This window comes from Erpetoichthys calabaricus, chromosome 15, assembly GCF_900747795.2.
Source record: "Erpetoichthys calabaricus chromosome 15, fErpCal1.3, whole genome shotgun sequence".
Classification (NCBI taxonomy): Eukaryota; Metazoa; Chordata; class Cladistia; order Polypteriformes; family Polypteridae; genus Erpetoichthys; species Erpetoichthys calabaricus.
Window position 1 is genome coordinate 50,897,558 of NC_041408.2, and position 24,234 is coordinate 50,921,791.

The 24,234-nt window shown below is 41.6% G+C and overlaps 1 protein-coding gene across 2 annotated transcripts in view; it reads left to right on the forward strand.

Annotated features, from left to right (window-relative positions):
- pcnx2 (pecanex 2) overlaps positions 1-24,234 on the forward strand; it is a 295,416-nt gene that overhangs the window by 68,286 nt on the left and 202,896 nt on the right. For both annotated transcript variants that reach the window (XM_051919361.1, XM_051919362.1), the window contains one exon: positions 1,731-1,809. In XM_051919361.1, the coding sequence (XP_051775321.1) occupies positions 1,731-1,809 (79 nt within the window). The remainder of the gene's footprint in view (positions 1-1,730; positions 1,810-24,234) is intronic.

Genomic DNA, 24,234 nt, shown 5'->3' on the forward strand with positions numbered 1-24,234 from the left:
TTCAATTATGATTCCTAACAGTAAACGACGTCTACCTAACGACATAGCCACAGAACAACAAAGACGAGACCGCATAGATAAAAACAATAAACAGAGGCTTTTACAACGCGCTTCAAAAACGCCACACGCAAAGAAGTCACGGCTCCACACAACAAAGACGAGACCGCATGGATAAAAACAATACACGGAGGCTTCTACAATGCGCTTCAGACACACCAGAAGCAAAGACGTCACGGCTCCACAATGAAAGAGCTCAACTAACGGAAATACAAAATGAGACCATATGGATAAACACAATGAACGAGCGCGCCCACAACACGCTTCTGACACAACACAGGCAAAGGAGGCACGGCTCCAAATGGAAGGAGCTCAACGATTAGTAATACAAACACGAGCCCGTATGGCTACGACCCGTAAACGAGCCCGTATGGATAAAAACAATGAACGAAGGCGCCCACACAAAGGAACCACTTTAGTACAAATAGGTTTATTTAATTAAATGGAAACTTTACCATGGCTACGACCTGTGAACTAAACCTGAGGTAAAGCGTGCACGCCAGGTTGTACAGCTGCCCGAACCCGACCGCCCACACCACTGCATATACGACGACACAGCCATAGAAAAACAAAAAAGAGACTGCATGAATAAAAACAATAAAATGAACTTTCCCAGGACGCACCCACCCTCCATGATATTTCATCCCTCCAAATATCGGAGGGAACAGAAAGTGATTGCCATTCTTGGATTTGTGATTCTTTCGAGAATCGCGGGCTTGCTAGTATGGAACATAACCAGTAGTCAAAGTGCATGCTGCCAATTGAATGGTCAATAAGATTTGGGTTCATATATTTGTAAATCTGACTCTGAAGGAGTCAGTGCCTCACCAACCATGAACCTCACCGCACGTCACTAGTGTGGGGGTGTGTGGGTGTGTGTGTTCATCTTGTGATGGACTGGCGTCCTGACCAGGGTTTGTTCCTGCCTTGTCCTCCATGCTAGCTGAATAGGCTCCAGCACCTCCCCATGACCCTGTCCTGGATTAAGTAGATCAAAAAAATGATTAACTATTCTTCTTCTTCATGATTCCTTGATTTATGAAGTATCAATTATAACACTGTTATGTTTCAGCCAGCATGTCTCCCCTGGCTGGGGTTCAAAGTGGTGTTTCTTGTTTGTTTGTGTTATTTTATGCCACTTATTTGTATTAATGTTTATTATGTACATTTTTCTTTGTGTTCGTTTATAAGTGCATGTGGCTTTGATTGTGTTTGATTGTATTTTGTGGGTGGCTCCTCAAGGGGCAGGGCCACCTGTCAATCACTGCCAAGATCGGTTCATTGATTCTGTTTTTGATATGGTGCTTATTGATACTTTGTGAACCTCTGCTCTGTTTTTGACCATGATTTTTTGATTCCGGATTGGGACTGTGTTTACTGTGTATTGTCTTGCCATTCAGACATCTCCTTGTGCACAGTATTTTGTGTAAATAAACCTTTTATTTCTATCAAGATTCGTATCGGATCCTTTTGTGTCTAGTCATGGTATTTTGACAGTGTGTCCCCCCCTTTAATGGGCAAGGTTGGAATTGTTTTTGGTACCAGTGCTTTCAGGTCTCCCAGGACATGACAAACATGCATGTTCCTTTTGCAGACGTTATGTTAAATGCAAGCTGCATTTTGAGTTAAACATGAAAATCAACCATCATAATCTTTTTTTTTTATTTACTCAGGAGAACGACCTCAAAAAATCCATCCTGAAAGAGCTTTAAATTTGCCTTTGGGTGCTGAGTTCCTATCTAATAATATGTGGTAAGTACTGAGGGTTATCGGTTGACTATTCAAATTTTATTTTAGATAGATAGAGGGACTGACAGATGTTACTTTATTTATAGTGTGACTTGTAGTGGGTGTTGTAATTCCCTAAACCCCCAAATGTAACTACATAACACAGTCCTGGGTTCGAATACAAGGTGTTTATTTCACAGAATACCTCCATAGAGCCTCAGTTTCTTCCTTTCTGGGCCTCAAAACAAACCAATCAGTTTCTCCTTCTCCACTTACCATGCAGTCTCATCCACCTCCTCCCGCCTCTAACTACTGGGTGGACAGAGGCAGCCCCCTTTTATGCTGGACCCAAATAGTGTCAAGTAGGAAGGATTCCATGGTCCCAGGGCTACTCCCAGCATGCTCTGCAAGCTCATGACTGTGCATACTGGCCCAGGAATGGTGCCACCCAGTACGTCAGGGGGTCATGTAAGCTTGGGTGGCAGTCACTCCCCCTTGTGCATTCACTAAGTTGACATCCCTGCCAGGTAAAGGTACAAGGTTTATGTCAGTCCAGCCCTGCTGTTCATCACAGTACCAAGAGTGAAACTGAACTTTTGATAGAAGTTCAAGAAATAGTATAACAAACAACAATAAAAAACAAGAGTTACAAGATGAAGGGAACTTCTGACTTGACTAAATATAAGAGAGCAGTCCCAGTGAAGCACTATGAAGTTCTGTTGATGTAAGATCAAAGGACGCCCAGACTCATTTCTTGACACACTTCTGCTGAATGCTTTGATGGCTTAAAGTCGTCAGTGTTGGTGTGTCAGAGAGAGGATGTGCAGCATTGTTTATAATGGTAGTCAGGTTTGTTTTAACCCTCTCCTTTGTTACAACCTCCATGGGGTCCAGAGTGTGCCCCGTAACTTAGCCTGCCCTTTTAAATAGCTTATTAATTCTGTGGGCCCCTCTTGATGTGATGTTACCAGCCCACCACAGCAACTTGGCCATCACAGAGTTATAGACGATGTGAAGGATATCCCTTTCCACATTAAAGGAACGTAATTTCCTAAGGAAGAAGACCCTGCGCTGCCCTTTCTACTGTAGTTCCTCTGTGTTACAAGACCAGTCCAACCTGTCACTGATGTTGACTCCCAAGTACTTGTAGAAGTGCATCACCCAGTGGCAGATCTACCATTTTGGGTCCCTGAAGCTCGAACTGTTATGAAACCTCTTTAATTTGAATGTTTATTCGTGTGATACTTTAATAACCTTTTAATTTTTATTTTAAATCCCAGTAAACCCCCGATTCTCGAAAGAATCGCAAATCCAAGAATGGCAATCACTTTCTGTTCCCTCCAATCTTTGGAGGGATGAAAAATCATGGAGAGTGGGTGCGTCCTGGGAAAGTTTTCATTTAATTAAATAAATATATTTGTACTGAAGTTGTGTCTTTTTGGAGCCGTGACTCCTTTTGGTTCTGGTGTTTCAGAAGCGTGTTGTAGGCACCTTCGTTCATTGTTTTTATCCATGCAGTCTCGTTTTTGTTTTTCTATGGCTGTGTCGTTTGCTAGAAGTCATTTGCTGACGGCGGCAGATTTGCGTGCTAAAGTGACCATGGCGGCAGATCCAGGCTTGGAGATCCACATTGCTAAACAAAGGTTGTATATGCGGTGGTGTGCTCGTTCGCGTTTGGGTGGTGGTTGTATTGTGCACGGCTTGCTTCTGGCCTCTGGCATCCGCGCATATATAGGATGGTCCAGATCTAACAACCTGCCATGCACGCTTTACCTCAAGTTTAGTTTACAGGTTGTGTTGTGTTGTTTGGGTGCCACCTACTGACTCTGGGAAGCTGCTGAGTTTGACTCTGTGGTGCTGGGGGCTGAGGCACTGTGCGCGTACGCTTTCGGCATGGCTTGCTTCTGGCATCTGGCATCCGTGCGTATATACAACCTTTGTTTAGTAATATAGATTATTTTGTTTTGCATTACTCTATTATTATTTTTAAAACACACAACGTTTTCAAGCAATGTGTACTATACTCACTGCTGGGGCCCCTCCAGTATTAGGGGCCCCGAAGCTTAAGCTTTATTTGCTTCATAGTAGATTATCCCCTGGTACCACCTCTACATCCACTCCCTGATTAGTGACCATACATAGGGGGTCTTTGGTGCGGCAAAACTCACTAATCAGTTCCTTGATTTGCTGATATTAAGATGCAGAAAATTCTCAAAGTTCTCCCCCTGACTCCTCTCCTCTGTCTCATCCCACCTTTTTCAAGACACCCCATAAGTGCAGAGTATGCAGGCATTAGCACAAAATTACCTATAGCTTTACTATACCTTGATGAAAATATAATAGTAATCCATTAAATAATACCTAAAAAAACTGGAAATGTCTTCTAGTGGAGCCTGAGGAGTGCTGAGGTTTTTCCTTGAATACCACGACTCCTTATCATATGGACTCTTAGAATAAAACAACGAGGCAGTGCATAATCTTGCATTGTTGTACAATTGAAGCTAAACATTTGAGTTCACAGAAATTAATTTTGAAGTGTTCACCAACTACACTACATGACACTAATGAGCAGGGAATGCCCAGCAATGTGTTATGTTAAAAATTCACCAGCAGAGGGTGCTCAATTCTTTAGTAATGGCTCAGTTTGTAGTCCCAGACATTTCCTTTTCTGCTTCGTTTGACGTTGCCTAAGCATCCACAGCATTCCCTTAAGGGTGAAACTCCGTGAGTTTGTTTAATTTTTTAGGCATGTGTAATTAGACATAATTTGGATTTTGGGGGGGCTTAATTATCTGCAGAAAATGGTATGCCTAATGTAAACGTCTTAAGATTGAAGGCAGTTAGAGGAAGGCATGCTGGTCAGATCAGATGTCTACTGTGAGTTATTACTCTGTTTTGGCTTCAAAATAGTGTGACCACTGCACCACAAAGGTTTATTTTATGATCTTGTGAATGTTTAAAGAAAACAGACGTTTCATGTTCCCGTTTATGACATTCTGTATTTCTTAATCCTAGTCTTGATGTAAACCTGTGCCTCATTTCTTCATTTCTAATGACTGTTTAATCTTAGAATAATAACCTTTCTTGTACATCAAAATTGCTTCATTCAGGGCTTAGGTTTTGACAGACCAGCCCAGTGACTGGGGAATTACCAGCCTTGGAATAACTGGCTCAAGACAAACCTTGCATTTGAGCGGCCAAGTCGCCGCCTCGGCAATCCAGATGTGGGAATGCTTCTCTTTTCTTAGTACCATTCTTGTTGCATCCCTTTCAACTCCTTTTTAGAGTCCACCCTGCATCATCATCATCCTCATCTTCATGTCTTACAGCTATCACATTTCCTTCCATTTCAAGTGTTCACCATTCAGTATCCCCCTGCTGACACCAACCTCAAATGTAATCTCCCTCTGTCCTGCACATCGTATTACAATTACAAAAGATCAGACCCTGCCTCCAGTAATTAAAAAGATTTACTGTACATACTCATTTTAGTTTATTTCATGGTTTCTATATTTTTTTTAGATTTATTCATTATTTTGATTTATTTTAACAAGTGTTTTTATTAATTTCCATGTTGTTTGTGCAACATGTTTGGATATGTCACTTGATGATTGAATTGATTGTGTCATGGATGTGCATTATTTATCAGGGGCTATTCTTTTTAACTTCTAAAAATGTTTTTTTTTTTTTTTGTGAATTCTCACATGAAGAAGCCAAAGAGGTGAGAGGACTTTCAAAAACAGCCAGGTGAAACAGGCCTGACTCCCTGCAGCCAGCCCAGAGGAGGTGCGTGGAATGGTAGCCTAGTTTCTACTTGAGTGAACTCCCAAAGTTCAAAAATATATTCTGAAATGTACCAAATTACACTCGAAATGCCTCAATAGGGATGGGATTACTGTCTGCACAGCGCTAGACAACGAAAAGTCTTTAATAAAAGTTGATATTTTTGTGTTGCGCTAGTAATACTAGAGAGGATTTTTATTTTCATGACAAGGAGAACAGATATGGCCAAAAATGCCAGTAAAGGGTTGAAAACAGGAGCACTAATGTTCAGCAACCAGATTTAAAATTATTAACTACAATAAAGTCGTAGTCAAAGAACAGACAAGGATAAAAAAAGAGAGAATCTAATAATCTTAGGATTTTAGGAAGTTTAGGAATCTGTCAGCATGAACTTTCTAAGCGACTTTTACTCCCATCAAGTACTGTATATACTTGCGTATAAGTCGGGAAAAATCGATCATAAAATCAGACTCCGACTTGTACACCTATTCAAAAATGCGACACTTAACATTTTTTTTTACATCTTCTTGCTTCCTCCAATCTCGTATCAGTTTCTCAAACACATTGAATTTTGTTGCAGCAGCGCAGTTACCAATTTCTTTCGCCACGTCAATGACTTTTAATTTAAAACCAGCTTCATATTTTCTTCTGATCGAACGCCCAATCTTAGATAAGGGATGCTCTTAAGATAAAGGTGTATGAGGGTGTGAGATACAAAAAACACAAATCAGTACAAACGTCACTTCGGAATAGTTCAGTTTTTACTTTTTTACTTTTGGTCATGTAGGCACAATACAAAGAATAAAAAGGCTGTGTGCTCAGTGGTTACTCTCTCAGGTGGGCGTTAGCATATCATAATGTCTTGGACCAATAGCGGGAGTGTTCCACATTCGACTTATACGACTGACATTATAAAATACCAGAAATGATAGGGTAAAATGAAGGTCCGAGTTATCCGCGGGAGAACTTAAACACGAGTATATACGGTAACTATTAGAGATCACAACCTGTAAAGACAGAACCATAACATCAACGGTAAATTGAAATTGACAAAACTAATGGCAGATTCATATTCTGCTGTGCTGAAACCCTCTACAGTCCAGGATATACTTGACACGACACGTACAGTACGCTTGAGGACGCTGCTGCTACGTAAGCAGTGTATTGACTATACTTGCATACATACTTTATGTAAATCTGGAGGATTCCACCAGGTGGCAGTGCGAGATACTGTTGTGAAGCAGGTACAAAAAAAGAAAGCAACAGCGACACAGAAGGTGGTGTGTGAGACCTTTACATGTATTGCGTCATTACGATGGGGAATATGTGACGGTTATATTGCCAATGTGAGAAATGATGAAGAAAAGCAGCATGAATACTTTCGTATGTCAGCATTTAAATTTGATTTGCTTCACTGCATTGAACCATCTGTCAAACATCGTATTGATCCAATAATGATCCATCATATTGATTCAAGTTTTTTCTGGCACTTCGACTCACACATGTGTCGCATTAATTTCTAATGATTTGCTTAGAGGATGTGTCTAAAGAGTGCTGGGAACGTGTGGCAACTATGATGTGTACACAGAAACATTCTGAGCGTCAACTATGTCCTAATGTCCTAATTAGGAGAGCTAGGTCGTTGCAAAAGAGTGAAGGAAATGCAGAAAGAATCTTATTTAGGAGTGAAATGATGTGAAATAACAAAACCAAAATGTTAATAAAATGTGCAAACAGCCCTAAACATTACTAGGAAATGTTTCCCTAACTAGATTTCTCAGTCTACACGCTTTTACTGATTTTTTTGCTCTCTTGCTATATACCCCAAAAAAAAAAGGTCATACACTCTAATATTTCGTTGGACCGCCTTTAGCTTTGATTACGGCACGAATTCGCTGTGGCATTGTTTCGATAAGCTTCTGCAATGTCACAAGATTTAGTTCCATCCAGTGTTGCATTAATTTAATTTTGTACAGTAGGCACTAGGCATGATGGGTGCATCACTTCATCTGCCTCTCTTCTTACCCTGATGCGCCCATCACTCTGGAACAGGGTAAATCTGGACTCATCAGACCACATGACCTTCTTCCATTGCTCCAGAGTCCAATCTTTATGCTCCCTAGCAAATTGAAGCCTTTTTTTCCGGTTTGCCTCACTGATTAGTGGTTTTCTTACGGCTACACAGCTGTTCAGTCCCAATCCCTTGAGTTCCCTTCGCATTGTGCGTGTGGAAATGCTCTTACTTTCACTATTAAACATAGACCTGAGTTCTACTGTTGTTTTTCTTCGATTTGATTTCACCAAATGTTTAAGTGATCGCCGATCACGATCATTCAGGATTTTTTTCTGGCCACATTTCTTCCTCGAAGATGATGGGTCCCCACTATCCTTCCAGTTTTTAATAATGCGTTGGACAGTTCTTAACCCAATTTTAGTAGTTTCTGCAATCTCCTTAGATGTTTTCTCTGCTTGATGCATGCCAATGATTTGACCCTTCTCAAACAGACTAACATCTTATCCACGACCACGAGATATGTCTTTCGACATGGTTGTTTAAGAAATGAGAAGCAACTCATTGCACCAGTTGGGGTTAAATAACTTGTTACCAGCTGAATCACCCATGCAGTAATTATCCAATAGGAGGCTCGTACCTATTTGCTTAGTTAAATCCAGGTGGCGACTTTTTTTTTGGCCAGGCAGTGTATGTCTCTGTCCCTTCTCCTGGTTCCATTCTTCACTGAAGTTATGGCTGTTCATTGCAGTCGGCACACAGAAAACAGAACTAACAAGGCCAAACAAAATGTGCTGTGGTGTAGACAGTGTTGTCCCCATGGGGTGCCCTATTTAATGCCACAAAAGAAATGGCAATGGAACACTTAATATAATAAAAATTAATTCTCATCGCTGTTGTTGCTCCTCCAGTACAGCTTACCTGATGACGGTATTCTTGCTCTTGGGTAGCTGGTTCCCAGATGTTTGGTCACTTCTGCCTGAGGAGCTGCTTATATAATGGCTAGGGTGGAAGAAGTGGGTATCAAGGAAGCTAAAAAGAATTGATCTCATTGGTCCGCTGAGACCAGTTCTGCCAGGATGGCCTTGGTGCCCCGTACCACACTAAAGTGGGCTAAGCAGGTTTGATAATGAATGCCAGACTGATTTAAATGATTTGTTCAACAATCTACAATGTGTTTCTGGCCCGCAGCCGATTTGCATGTTCGCCCAGCATGATGAAGCCTCCCTGCTTTCACATTCTGATGAAAACATGGGGTTGTAATAAATGTGTGTTGTGGCCTGCAGGGGGCACTCAGCTCACCAAACCCAACACAGACACCAGTTCAGCCACACACGTTTTTTACTTTTCTTGTAGGAAATGCTTTTCTGTCGTTTCCCACCTGCCCAGCACAGTGCACAGCCCAAAACACAATAAGCATAATAAAAGCACCAAGCACTTTGCCTTCTTTCTTTCTCTATCTGTCTCTTCCACCTCTACTCCTCCTTGCAAGCTTCGTCTCATTCCTCCTGACTCTGGCTCCTCGAGTAGTGGCAGTGGGCTCCTTTTATCCTGCACTCGGGAGTATTTCCAGTGGCCAGTTAGCGTAGATCTCAACAAAATAGGGCTCCTCAGTTTCTTCAGAACCCCCTGGTGGCACCCACGGAACCCAACAGGGTTGCGCCAAACTCCAACTCCCATGGATCCCCATGGGCATCTGAGACATCGCTGCAACCCAGGGGGGCTGCCATCTAGTACTTCAGGGGAGATAATGCCCTTTATGTGTTCTCTCTCCCGGACCTTCCATTACATAGTCATCCTGGCCAGGTGAGGGCCCTTCTGTCTGCCACAGTATGTTGTTTCAGCAATCCACCTTTATATCCATTTTCTAACACTTACTTAGATCTGGGTTGCAGAGCAGCTGTCTGAGCCATGATGCTCAGATGTGCCTTTTCCTTGTCACCTTCTCCATCTCCTTTATTGTGATACTGAGTTGTTATTAGGCCAGCTGGGACATATCATCTCTCCAGTATGTCCTCGGTCTACCTCGTGGTTATTAATGCCTGAAAAACACTGTTCCAGGGATGCATGCATTCTAATCTGATGCCTGAACCACCTCAACTCAGTTCCTTCTTCATCATGACTGACCGTCTTCATGAACCGCCTGTCAATCTCTCAATCCCTTCTTCCCTCCCTCAAGACCCCCAATTACTTCAACTCCTCTGTTTAAGGCAGCAGCTCATTTCCAATCCTACGTTCAACACCAGTAATTAACAGTATTTTTATGTCTCTTATGAGTAATGTCCAGTCAGTTATCTTTACATTACTGACCACAAGGTTTGAGTGCTGTGGTCCCCTTTAGGTGCAGTACCCTTAGCACCTGACCCCCTTCCCACCCTGTGCTAACAACACCCGATCCATCATCTCTGCCTTTTCCACCACATTACCACAAGCATATTCTGTCTTGTGACAACCCACCGGTTCCCAGATTATCCTCCTTTGTGGATGCAAATCCTCTCTTGTTGGTTGCTGATGTGTTTGTTGCTGGCTTTTGTTGTGTTCCCCACCCACTGTATATGTATCTGGCAGCTTCAACAACAACTCTGTTAAACCCATAATTCCAGGTCCATAGTGAAGTGCACACCTTGAAATTGAGTCTGCTTCTGGAAAATACTGACAGGTGTGTTACCAGGTGTGAACAACACCATGGGACCAGTATGCATATCAGCTTGGCTCCATCTGACACTCTCATTTCTCAGATTCCTGGATCTCGCAGTGGCAGACACATTTGCACAGGGGCTCATCCAATGAGCAGGCTGAAAATGCACGCACAAACCAATCAAGAGAGGATGTTAAAAATAGATGCAAGGTGATAAATAATGCAGACAATGCAAGATTCACAGCTGGCTTTGCCCAAGAAGCCTTTATCCAGGGTGCCAGAATATTTTGACGATAACAAAACTCTGAATTTTAATCGCCAATCTGGTTAAGTTGTCTTACATCCTCCCCACACAAAAAAGAAAAAAAAGAAAAATCAAAGAAACACTCAAGTGTCTTCTTTTTATGCATTGAGCCATAGCAGGTCTCACGTGACAATCAGTCACTGCTATCTGCAAGTGACAGCAGCACCAATAGGTGTGAAGAAGCTCCTTCTTTCTTACATTTTGAATGTGTGTTTGTGTGCATCTGTAGTGCAAAAATGGATGTGGGGGATACCTGAATCTATACATCTTTTCTACGCCTACTTCTACAGGCAGGCCATTGAACACCTCAGCCCCGTCTTTCTGGAGTTGTTCTGATAGGGAGCACCTAGTAGGGCATGGTGGCAACTCCACATGTGTTTAGATTTATTTTTTTTTTTTTAATTAATTTTGTTGTAATCATTCCGTACATATAGATCAATTTTTACGAAAAATAGGATTGAAAGCAAATCAAACCCCAACCCTGAGAAGGAGAGCATGGCCAAAGGGGTAATACTTAATGCTTGTAAACATGCCTAAATTATTGAGTTTAATAGGGCAAAAAAAGATAAATGGAGAAGGAAAAAAAATGCGGAAATAATTATTTCTTCTTATTCTAAAATATTTTTGATTAAATCCTGCCAGGTTTTGAAAAAATTCTGTACAGATCCCCTAAGTGAGAATTTGATTTTTTCCGATTTCAAATAATATAAAACATCGGTTTCCCACTGACTTAAAAGAGGAGAGTTAGGATTCTTCCAATTTAACAAAATCAGTCTGCGTGCCAAAAGTGTAGTGAATGCAATCACCGTTTGTTTGTCCTTCTCCATTTCAAATCCATCTGGAAGAACACCAAACACAGCTATTAGTGGGTTAGGAGGAATTATGACACCAAGGCTGTCTGAAAGGCACTTAAAAAGTTTGGTCCAAAATGATGTTAATTTGGTGCAGGCCCAAAACATGTGACCCAGTGAGGCTGGGACTTGATTGTAGCGTTCGCAGGTTGGATCTTGCCCTGGAAACATTTTAGACAGTTTTAAGCGGGACAGATGAACTCAATATATAATTTTGAGTTGAATAATTTTATGCTTTGTGTATATGGAGCTCAAGTGAATTCTTCATTGCTACCTTCCACTTCTTTTCTGATATATTAATTAAGAGATCTTTTTCCCATTGTCCTCTTGGATCTTTAAAAGGAAAGGACTCTAATAAAATTGTACATATTGCAGAAATGGCGTCTAAGTCCTCGAAGTTGAGCAGTATTTTTATGTGTTTAGATTTACAGTGGTGTGAAAAACTATTTGCCCCCTTCCTGATTTCTTATTCTTTTGCATGTTTGTCACACAAAATGTTTCTGATCATCAAACACATTTAACCATTAGTCAAATATAACACAAGTAAACACAAAATGCAGTTTGTAAATGGTGGTTTTTAAAATTTAGGGAGAAAAAAAAATCCAAACCTACATGGCCCTGTGCGAAAAAGTAATTGCCCCCTGAACCTAATAACTGGTTGGGCCACCCTTAGCAGCAATAACTGCAATCAAGCGTTTGCGATAACTTGCAATGAGTCTATTACAGCGCTCTGGAGGAATTTTGGCCCACTCATCTTTGCAAAATTGTTGTAATTCAGCTTTATTTGAGGGTTTTCTAGCATGAACCGCCTTTTTAAGGTCATGCCATAGCATCTCAATTGGATTCAGGTCAGGACTTTGACTAGGCCACTCCAAAGTCTTCATTTTGTTTTTATTCAGCCATTCAGAGGTGGATTTGCTGGTGTGTTGTGGGTCATTGTCCTGTTGCAGCACCCAAGATCGCTTCAGCTTGAGTTGACGAACAGATGGCCGGACATTCTCCTTCAGGATTTTTTGGTAGACAGTAGAATTCATGGTTCCATCTATCACAGCAAGCCTTCCAGGTCCTGAAGCAGCAAAACAACCCCAGACCATCACACTACCACCACCATATTTTACTGTTGGTATGATGTTCTTTTTCTGAAATGCTGTGTTCCTTTTACGCCAGATGTAACGGGACATTTGCCTTCCAAAAAGTTCAACTTTTGACTCATCAGTCCACAAGGTATTTTCCCAAAAGTCTTGGCAATCATTGAGATGTTTCTTAGCAAAATTGAGACGAGCCCTAATGTTCTTTTTGCTTAACAGTGGTTTGCGTCTTGGAAATCTGCCATGCAGGCCATTTTTGCCCAGTCTCTTTCTTATGGTGGAGTCGTGAACACTGACCTTAATTGAGGCAAGTGAGGCCTGCAGTTCTTTAGACATTGTCCTGGGGTCTTTTGTGACCTCTCGGATGAGTCGTCTCTGCGCTCTTGGGGTAATTTTGGTCGGCCGGCCACTCCTGGGAAGGTTCACCACTGTTCCATGTTTTTGCCATTTGTGGATAATGGCTCTCACTGTCGTTCGCTGGAGTCCCAAAGCTTTAGAAATGGCTTTATAACCTTTACTAGACTGATAGATCTCAATTACTTCTGTTCTCATTTGTTCCTGAATTTCTTTGGATCTTGGCATGATGTCTAGCTTTTGAGGTGCTTTTGGTCTACTTCTCTGTGTCAGGCAGCTCCTATTTAAGTGATTTCTTGATTGAAACAGGTGTGGCAGTAATCAGGCCTGGGGGTGGCTACGGAAATTGAACTCAGGTGTGATACACCACAGTTAGGTTATTTTTTAACAAGGGGGCAATTACTTTTTCACACAGGGCCATGTAGGTTTGGATTTTTTTTCTCCCTAAATAATAAAAACCATCATTTAAAAACTGCATTTTGTGTTTACTTGTAGTATATTTGACTAATGGTTAAATGTGTTTGATGATCAGAAACATTTTGTGTGACAAACATGCAAAAGAATAAGAAATCAGGAAGGGGGCAAATAGTTTTTCACACCACTGTATTTGCTGAGTGTGTCAACATTCTTGGATCATGGATTCCACCAAATGATTAGTGAGCAGCAGTAGGGTTTCATGGTGGGAAACAGCACCACAGATGCAATGTTTGCTCTGAGGGTGTTTGATGGAGAAGTATAGAAAAGGCCAGATGGAGTTACATTGCGTGTTTGCTGATGACAGCGTGATCTGTAGTGAGAGTAGGGAGCAGGTTGAGTAAACCCTGGAGAGGTAGAGAGATGCTCTACAGAGTAACGGCAAGTGTGGAAGAGAGGTGAAGAAGAGAGAGCAGGCAGGGTGGACTGGGTGGAGAAGAGTGTCAGGAGTAATTTGTGACAGACGGATATCAGCAAGAGTGAAAGGGAAGGTCTACAGGACAGTAGTGAGACCAGCTTTGTTATGTGGGCTGGAGATGGTGGCACTGACCAGAAAACTGGAGACAGAGCTGGAGGTGGCAGAGTTAAAGATGTTAAGGTTGGGTGTGACAAGGATGGATAGGATTAGAAATGAGTACATTAGAGGGTCAGCTCAAGTTGGACGGTTGGGAAGCAAAGTCAGAGATTGTGTTAGTTTGGACATGTGTAGAAGGGAGATGCTGGGAATATTATGAGAAGGATACTAAGAATGGAACTTCCAGGTAAGAGGAAAAGAGGAAAGCCTAAGAGAAAGTTTATGGATGTTTTGAGAGAGGACACGCAGATGATGGGTGTAACAGAGCAAGATGCAGAGGACAGGAAGATATGGAAAAAGATGATCTACTGTGGTGACCCCTAACGGGAGCAACCAAAAGAAGAAGAAGAGGTGAGGCAGCAGTGACATTGCCTCTTCTTTGCTAGGTCACTTTCTCACAACAGACCTCCATATTTGAGTGTGTCTATAACATTGTTCATAATTTAAAATTCTCTTAAAGCATCACTTCTACCTTCACAACCTTGCTCCTCTCTACTGGGCCCTATGGGGATCCGCCCCTTAAACAATATTATGCCCATGTCTATCTTCATTTACTCAGGTTTTTGTGTTAACTAATCCTCTCTAATCTAGCGTACTTTCAGAAAGTGGAAATCACATCCATCCGCATTGTAACCAGCATATCCAGTTTAGGGTTTTTTGCTCCTTTTCTGGCAAGAAATTCTATCACTAGATCAGTGGTCTCAAACTCCAGTCTCGGACGGCTGCACTGGCTGCAGGCTTTCATTCTAACCTTAATTGGTGACCTGTTTTTACTGCTTATTAACTTCTTTTGAATTCATTTTAATTGGCTCACTCTTGAAGACACAGACCCCTTGTTTCTTTTTCCTTAATTAGCAGCCAAACAATAGTGAAATACAAAATGAGCCAAAACAAGGCCAGCAAACTGTGTCCATTATACAGTATTTGAAAATAAAGAATGATGGAAGTCTCAGGAATGTTGATCTGCTCAGGCCCAGATTTGAACATTGCTCTTAGAAAAGGGAAAATCAACAATTTTGGAAATATCTGCTTTTGCACAATGAGAGCAGCAACAAGCCATGGAATTAAAGTCCAGATTTAAGTAACAACAAGAACCATCAAGAATGGTGATTGGAATGAAATTGGTTGGAGTTTGACGCTCTGTCTTAGTTGGTCTTCTGTTGGCTCCCTCACTTCATATTTCATTTCTGTTTGGGTGCCACTTAAGGAAAGAAATGAAGCAATTCAGAGGAATGATCAAGAAATTGAGGGGAACAAATCTTAAAAAACAAGTCCATTAAAATGAAAGGAAAAGGAGTTAATTAGCAGTAAAAGCTGGTCACGAATTAAGAAAAGGGTTAGAATGAAAACCTGCAGCCACTGCGGCCTTCCAGGACTCTGAGACCACTACACTAGATACTGTTTTCCTAGATTTTTGACCCCATAAAATCATTTTTTCTTATTAGAATTACAATTCTGTGCCTCGTTTAGATGTTGTAATTTAGTTTAAAACTATTTCCATCACCGTTTTGTTTAGTGCAATTGCCGCCCTTTTACCTTTCTGTCGCTAGCAACGCCTTGTTGGTGTGTGGAGTTACCGGGTCACAATCTAAAAACTAATTCAGGGGTTCAGCTGACGCAGCACCTTGTTATCTGAGTTCATGGATAAACTCTCATGTGCCTTTTTGTCAAAAAAAAAAAAACACCTTCTTTTGTCTAGTTTTGCTTATGACCTTGATCTTGAAATTGTTGCTGAATGTCTTGGTTTGGTCATTTGTGCTAACGGTAGACTTTTTTGACTTTTTCGAGATGTTCTGACCACATATTTTTGCCTGATAAGCCGTACAGAAAAACACTCTGCTCACTAAACACAGAATAACAGGAAGTCAGCACTCCGGCAATGATGGGTGCACAATAAGATCCAGCCTTCCAGATGCTAGCTATTGGAATTTGTCAGGATTTTTTTTTTTTAGTCATTTTTGATGTGAACATCTCGTTTATCGATATGTCAGTGATGCCATTGCACCGATAGTTTGTTTTGAAGTGTCAGGATTTTCGTGACTTTGTCTATGCAGGTTTCTACCATGTGATTGTCGATTGGTGTGTTGCATCATCACGTGGTCAATACTTAAGATGATTGCATTTTTTTTCTGGTCAGAATTTTTATTTTGAGTTTTAATAAGCAAAAAGCAACAATCAACTGATCTGCTGCAAATCTTCCATTCTGCCTCATCCCAAAGGTGTTCTATCAGATTCAGATCCGGTGACTGGGAAGAAGTCCTTGTCATGTTCTTGATTTCGGTTTGAGATGACTTTTGCTATGGTATGTGACACGGTTCCATTATTATGCTGGAAGTTGCCATTAGATGATGTGGCCATGAAAAGATGCAGATGGTGAGCTCATACTGGCTGTGGCATTCAAGCAATGATTGATTGGTATTGGAATACCCAAACAGCCAAGATAACATTCCTCACACCACCGTGGACTGTTGACACAAGGGAGGTTGGGTTGATGGCTTCATGCTGTTGACATCAAATTCTAACCCTACCATCCATGTGCTTCAATGGAAATTGAGATTCATCACACCTGTGCCTGTGCCCTCTGTAGCCTCAGTTTCATGTACTTGGCTGACACGAGTAGAACCCAACATCATCTCCTACTGTTGTAGCTCATTCACCTCAAAGTTTGACGTGTTGTTCATTCTGAGAGGCTTTCATATTCTGATGGAAACAGAGGCTTGTAATTGGCAGTTATTCAAATGTGTATCTTATTTCAACATTTCCATCCATCATTCCATCCATTTTGAGACCCTTCTCCAGGTTCAGGTTGTGGGGTAGCAGTCTGAGCCAAGCCACCTCCTCCAACTCCTATATGGGGATACCGAGGCATCCTTAGGCCAGCTGGGACATACAGTGTAATCTCTCCTGGGTGTCCTGGGTCTGCCGCCAGGTCCCCTCCTGTTTGGGCATGCCTGAAAAACACCATCCCATGGAGGCATCCTAGAGGCATTTTAATTAGATGCTTGTACCACCTCAACTGGCTCTTTTTGGTGTGGTGGAGCAGCGGCTTTACTTTGACTATCAACGGGGCTTTTCCATCTGCAGAATGGCCAGGCTGGTCACTGGATGTTTTTTTTATTCTTCACACCATTCTTCTGAGTAAACTCTAGAGAATGTTGTGGGTGAAAATCCCAGGGGTCTAGCAATTACAGAAACACTCAGACCTACCTGTCTGGCACCAACAATCATGCCACAGTCAAAATCATTGAGATCACATTCTTTCAACATTCTAGTGCTTTGTGTGAACATTAACTGAAGCTCCTGACTCTGGTGTGCTAGGTTATCTTGTGCCCTAGGTTCGGGAGTTAACCTGTGCAGCTGGGTCACCCCATTATGATCTGTGCCCTAGGCGAAAGCCTAATTCACTGCCCTGCCTGCATCACCATGATTTATGCATTGCACTGCTGCCACATGATTGGCTGATTAGATAATCACATGGATAAGCAGGTGTAGAGGTGTACCTAATAATTTGCTAAGTGAGTGGATATTGTGCTCCACCTGACTGCACTGAACATCACTGCTGCGTTCAGCTCTAGGGACTTTGGTTTAATTTTGAGCCTGGTGCCTGAATTTTTACATTCTTCTTATGTCTTTTGAGACATCCTCTGATTACAGTGACTTACACCCACTTCTTAAAGATGTGTACAGTGGGGCAAAAAAGTATTTAGTCAGCCACCAATTGTGCAAGTTCTCCCACTTAAAAAGATGAGAGAGGCCTGTAATTTTCATCATAGGTATACCTCAAACTATGAGAGACAAAATGAGAAAAAAAATCCAGAAAATCACATTGTCTGATTTTTAAAGAATTTATTTGCAAATTATGGTGGAAAATAAGTTTTTGGTCACCTACAAACAAGCAAGATTTCTGGCTCTCACAGACCTGCAACTTCTTCTGTAAGAGGCTCCTCTGTCCTCCACTCGTCACCTGTATTAATGGCACCTGTTTGAACTCGTTATCAATATAAAAGACACCTGTCCACAACCTCAAACAGTCACACTCCAAACTCCACTATGGCCAAGACCAAAGAGCTGTCAAAGGACACCAGAAACAAAATTGTAGACCTGCACCAGGCTGGGAAGACTGAATCTGCAATAGGTAAGCAGCTTGGTGTGAAGAAATCAACTGTGGGAGCAATTATTAGGAAATGAAAGACATACAAGACCACTGATAATCTCCCTCGATCTGGGGCTCCACGCAAGATCTCACCCCGTGGGGTCAAAATGATCACAAGAACGGTGAGCAAAAATCCCAGAACCACACTGGGGGGACCTAGTGAATGACCTGCAGAGAGCTGAGACCAAAGTAACAAAGGCTACCATCAGTAACACACTACGCCGCCAGGGACTCGAATCCTGCAGTGCCAGACGTGTCCCCCTGTTTAAGCCAGTACATGTGCAGGCCCGTCTGAAGTTTGCTACAGAGCATTTGGATGATCCAGAAGAGGACTGGGAGAATGTCATATGGTCAGATGAAACCAAAATGGAACTTTTTGGTAAAAAACTCTTCTCGTGTTTGGAGGAGAAAGAATGCCGAGTTGCATCCAAAGAACACCATACCTACTGTATAGCATGGGGGTGGAAACATCATGCTTTGGGGCTGTTTTTCTGCAAAGGGACCTGGACGACTGATCCGTGTAAAGGAAAGAATGAATGGGGCCATGTATCGTCAGATTTTGAGTGAAAACCTCCTTCCATCAGCAAGGGCACTGAAGATGAAACGTGGCTGGGTCTTTCAGCATGACAATGATCCCAAACACACAGCCCGGGTAACGAAGGAGTGGCTTCGTAAGAAGCATTTCAAGGTCCTGGAGTGGCCTAGCCAGTCTCCAGATCTCAACCCCATAGAAAATCTTTGGAGGGAGTTGAAAGTCCGTGTTGCCCAGCGACAGCCCCAAAACATCACTGTTCTAGAGGAGATCTGCATGGAGGAATGGGCCAAACTACCAGCAACAGTGTGTGAAAACCTTGTGAAGACTTACAGAAAATGTTTGACCTCTGTCATTTCCAACAAAGGGTATATAACAAATTATTGAGATGAACTTTTGTTATTGACCAAATACTTATTTTCCAAATAAATTCTTTAAAAATCAGACAATGTGATTTTCTGGATTTTTTTTCTCATTTTGTCTCTCATAGTTGAGGTATACCTATGATGAAAATTACAGGCCTCTCTCATCTTTTTAAGTGGGAGAACTTGCACAATTGGTGGCTGACTAAATACTTTTTTGCCCCACTGTATGTGGTTGATTGGTGTCGTGACTCAGGAGTCCCAAAAACACTTTCAAAGGTTGCCTTCTAAATGGGGAAATACCGTTAAAACCCAGACTAGACACAAAAGGGCTTTGAAAAATGTTTATAAAAATAAAAGGTTTATTTTAACAAAAGGCTTTGCAATGCATGAAACTCCTAAGAGCACAAAGGAATTTTCTAATAAGGCAAGGCAATCCACAGTAAACAAAGACCCAAAGTCAAAAACAGAGCACGGGTTCAGAAATCTGGGAATTCATAAAGCAACAGCAAAAACACAAATGACACTCCACTCCCTAACATGTTCAAAATGAACTGCCAGGAAGTATAGAAGGCTCTCCAATATGTAGATAGGGGGGGCAGTTCCTGGTGGTGATTGGCAGGTGGCCGCACCCCTTGAGGGACCACCCACAAAACACATGGGACATAACGAAATAAACAATAAGAATAATGCATTAAACAAAACAAAAGAAACATTAATACAAATAAATGACACAAAATTAGACAAAGAGGCACAGCTTAGGGGAGAAATGCTGGCTGAATCATAACAATTGGCAACCCAGAACTGGCCTAAATAAATGTAGTTGGTTGTTTGAGCGTGGACTGGCATCACTTCCGTGACTGGTTTGTGACAGATGCCCGATTCTGCCAGGACACTTTGAAAGGGTATTGTAATGTGAAAGGCACTATATAAAAGAAACATTGATTTAACTCTAAGATTTCATGATCTAGTTCAAAAAGCTAGGCCTGAAACATCCTCTCTGAGCCAAAATGTTTAATTTTGAAATGTATGAAGGAGACACGTTAATGCGCATTAAACTGCCCTGCTTCCTAAGGTATAATCAATCATGAGCTCCTTGAAAATATTTGTAGTCATTTGGGATTTGCAAGAAAATGACAGTGTTATCTCAAGAGACCAATTCTAGTATGCGTGTGTGTGCGTGTGTGTACATATATATATATATATATATATATGGACGGGAAAAAAATCTATTCATGGAAGAGCCTCTTTTTGGCAAAACAGAAATAACTCACTTAAAGAGTTGAGTGTGACAGCATCATTTTTAACGCTTAAAAGACTGGAAGTAATTACACCAAAGTCCAAATAGCCCCAAGTAGCTTAGAAAGTGACACAAAAAATCACAGGCAGTTAAGTAAATGAGGGGGCATTTTCTGTGTGTCTAAATGGATTTGAGGATTGCAACGATGCTGCAGACGGCCATAAATGGATGTCTGCCTCTGAACACAGAGAGAGACGACCCCTGAAAGAATCCAAGATGCAAACTTGAAAAGCTGGAAAAAAAACCTTTCCTGGGAATGTCAAGTACAGAAAAATACCTTTTTGTAACGAGATCATTTTCTGTTTGTGTGCTAGTTATTTTTTCTTTACACTTGCATTTTTTTCAGTGTTATTTTTTTTTTAGTTTTATTTATTAACAGCTTTAAAAAGGATGTGCTAGCCTGCTGAGTTTGAGTCTCCTGCGGTCAGGCCATCTATCAGCTATCACCCAACAGGCTCCAATGGGATTAGTATTTCCTCTATCAGCCCTTTTTCATTTCCTACCTTTTTTCGGTTTACAATTTCCTTTATTTGTTTATAGTGTCCATTGTATACACCATCTGTTGGAATGGAAAATGCAATGCATCTCATTAGTCCACTTGACAAATGCCTTGGAATGGGAATGAGACCCTCAAGTGATACCATAGTCCTTGCGGACTGTGCTTCCGCTCTGCTGAACTCATTTTAATTAGGGGACGCTTCTGCACTTCAATCCAAATGCCTGATCATTAATCAACGATTTCTCATGGACTGGGCCTAGGCTTGTGAAACATTCCATTTTTTAAAACTTGACACATTGTGTTCCATAATGGAATGCTATTTGTTCTGTACTTCATACAAAGCTAAAACTCCAAGGGCCCCCAACCCCAGACAACGACGGCGGCAGCACTCCAAGGGGAATGGCATGCTGTTCGCTGATTCCCGCGTTGGTGTGTGTTGCATATTTTAATTTGTCCTTTCTTGGTTATGAACTAATCATTTTCTGGTTTAAATACTTTGATTTTTACTCATATCTTTAGACCTGATGACTGTCCGGCTGTCTTTTCTGCTTTCAACTTTTGCCTGTTTTCTCAACCATGTCTCATCTGCCAATCCTTTATCGTGAACTCTTTTACAGCCTCACAGTGATTCAGCACAGTGAGAGAACAGTTTGGTTAAGACTTTTATAGGGCATACATGTTGCTTTTCAACTTGCTCCAGCAAAAGACTGCTTCCTGGTTTGTTTCCATTACTTTTTCTTTTCTTATCTTTTCAAAATTCCAAAAACCAGCACTGAACTTTCATGTCTCATTTGTATCCTGTTAAGAATGGTCACAGTCTGATAACTCCTCGAGCGTCATGATCTGGAATCACAGACGTGGCAGAAGGGGTGTGTAAGGCCTCAGAAAAAGCCAAGCCCAAGACCTTTACTGACTTGCGGGGCTTATTCAGAGTTAGCTAAGCCCAATTGCAACCTGCTGGTTGCGGCCCACATACATAGGCCCAAAATGGGAAGACTGGCCTAAAAGACTCAAGAAATATCAAAAATACCATGCAAGGGAGATCAACCATCAAACTGTGGCTTGTAGGGATAACTCTTGCCAAAAATCTTTACAAATGGAAAGATTAACAGAATAGAAAATATATCAAAAATCTCAAAAAGTGCAAAAAGGAGTTACCTAAAAGGTAATTCATAGCGGACAAGTCCTTATACAAAATCCAATAGCAAAATCCACAGAATCAAACAAAATAAATAAAAAAAACAGAGAATTTAGAACAAAGGTAATACTTACAAATGGTCAAGCCAGGGTCCCTCCCTTTGGCATCCTTCAACATCTGCAATAAGATGCTGCAGATGTTCTACCAGACGGTTGTGGCGAGCGCCCTCTTCTACGCGGTGGTGTGCTGGGGAGGCAGCATAAAGAAGAGAGACGCCTCACGCCTGGACAAACTGGTGAGGAAGGCAGGCTCTATTGTAGGCATGGAGCTAGACAGTTTGACATTTGTGGCAGAGCGACGGGCACTGAGTAGGCTCCTGTCAATCATGGAGAATCCATTGCATCCACTGAACAGTATCATCTCCAGACAGAGGACCGGCTTCAGCGACAGACTGCTGTCACTGTCCTGCTCCACTGATAGACTGAGAAGATCGTTCCTCCCCACACTATGCGACTCTTCAATACCACGGGGTAAACATTAATGTTATTCAAAGATATTGTCTGTCTGTGTCTATACCTGCATTGTTATCACTCTTTAATTTAATATTTTCTTTATCAGTATGCTGCTGCTGGAGTATGTGAATTTCCCCTTGGGATTAATAAAGTATCTATCTATCTATCTATCTATCTATCTATCTATCTATCTATCTATCTATCTATCTATCTATCTATCTATCTATCTATCTATCTATCTATCTATCTGTCTGTCTGTCTGTCTGTCTGTCTGTCTGTCTGTCTGTCTGTCTGTCTGTCTGTCTGTGCTCAAGTGGTAAACTGCTTCTTTGTTACTTTTTCTTTATTTTTTTTTCTTCCATTTCACTCTATTTATTTTTTGTCTAATTATGTACTGTTAATTTTATTATATTTAGTTTCTATGTTATTCAAGTATGTTTTTATATTATCCAATTCTTTAATGCTTTTTGCATTTTGTGGGTGAGTCCCAACAGGTGGAGCCACCCATTCATCACAGTTAAGGCACCGCCCCCAACTCTAGAAAAGGCAGGAAGGGAACTGAAGTCCAGTATGGTTCATTCGAAACAAGCCAGGAACTGATGGTGATCCTCTCCCTTATGGGTCATTTTGCTTGTGTTTTGGGACATTACAGAATACATTTTTGAACGTTGAGAGTGAAGAGTGTTTTTGGGTTTGAAACAAGTGATTCAAATGAAAGCTAGGCATACCTCTTCTGAGCAGGCTGGTAGAATTCTGGCCTGCTTCCCTTCTATTTTCTGAAGGCTACTCACCACCTTAGCAACTTTTGAGATTAAATCACAACACCAACAACTGCTACAGCTCAATGCACCACTGCTGAGATCCTCTTTCCTCACTCAGTAGATAGAGGAAGGTCTCCACAGCAGTGATGGCGTTAGTTTTGTGTACATCTCCTTCTGGTACCTGAGCCCTGGATTGCTTGAGTCCAGTAATTACGCCCACATCTTTCACGTTATTCTGAGTGAGTTTAATTTCTGTTTTGGCTTTGTAAGCGTCCTTTTCTTTGGCACTTGATGTGTTTCCTCTTTGTCACCAGATTTGAGGGCTCTCTTTTTCTCATTTAGTAGACTTTTTAGCTCCTCAGTAATATAGGGATGGTGTTTTGGAAAGCAGCACCCTGCCTTTGAGGGTTCCACATTGATAATCCTAATTTGAATATGGTGTGTGATGCAGTGACTGAGCTCCTCAATTTCTTCCCCAGGTCACTCCTAGTCTGTCCTTTTGGAAGCAGTCATTCAGAGCCACTTGAGCCTCCAGGCTTCATTTTATCACTATCTTCTGGTCAGACATCACCACTGTTTGCTTATATTCACTGTGCTTGTGTGGTTTTCTCTCTCACATTCTGAAAGTGTATATTTTGTGTTAATAGATCCTTGTAAATTGGTCTACTATGAATCAATATGGAATTATGACTTATGTACTCTGCAATGGATCGGTGCCCTTACAAGTTTTGGTTCAAGCCTTGTATGTACTGCTGCCACAATGGACTCTGGACATCTGTAACTCTTTTTAGAGTAAGAAGGTTCAGGAAATGCTACTTAAAAACATGCTATAAAGTTGTGTAGTGGTGGCTCTGAGGCTAGGCATCTGCATGGGAAATCGGAAGGTTGCCGGTTTGAGTCCCATAAGTGGCAGAAATGACTCTACTCCACTGGGCCCTTGAGCAAGGTCCTTGACCTGCCATTGCTCCATCCTGGGTATGACGTTAATCTGCATCCAGCCCTGCAAGCAAGTCCTCAAATATACAAGGAAAACTTGGGGATTGGTGACAGGATTGTTCCAGTGTGGTGCAGAGGTTTCACCCGCTGCACTAAGGTCTCAATCCAGGTGGTTAATC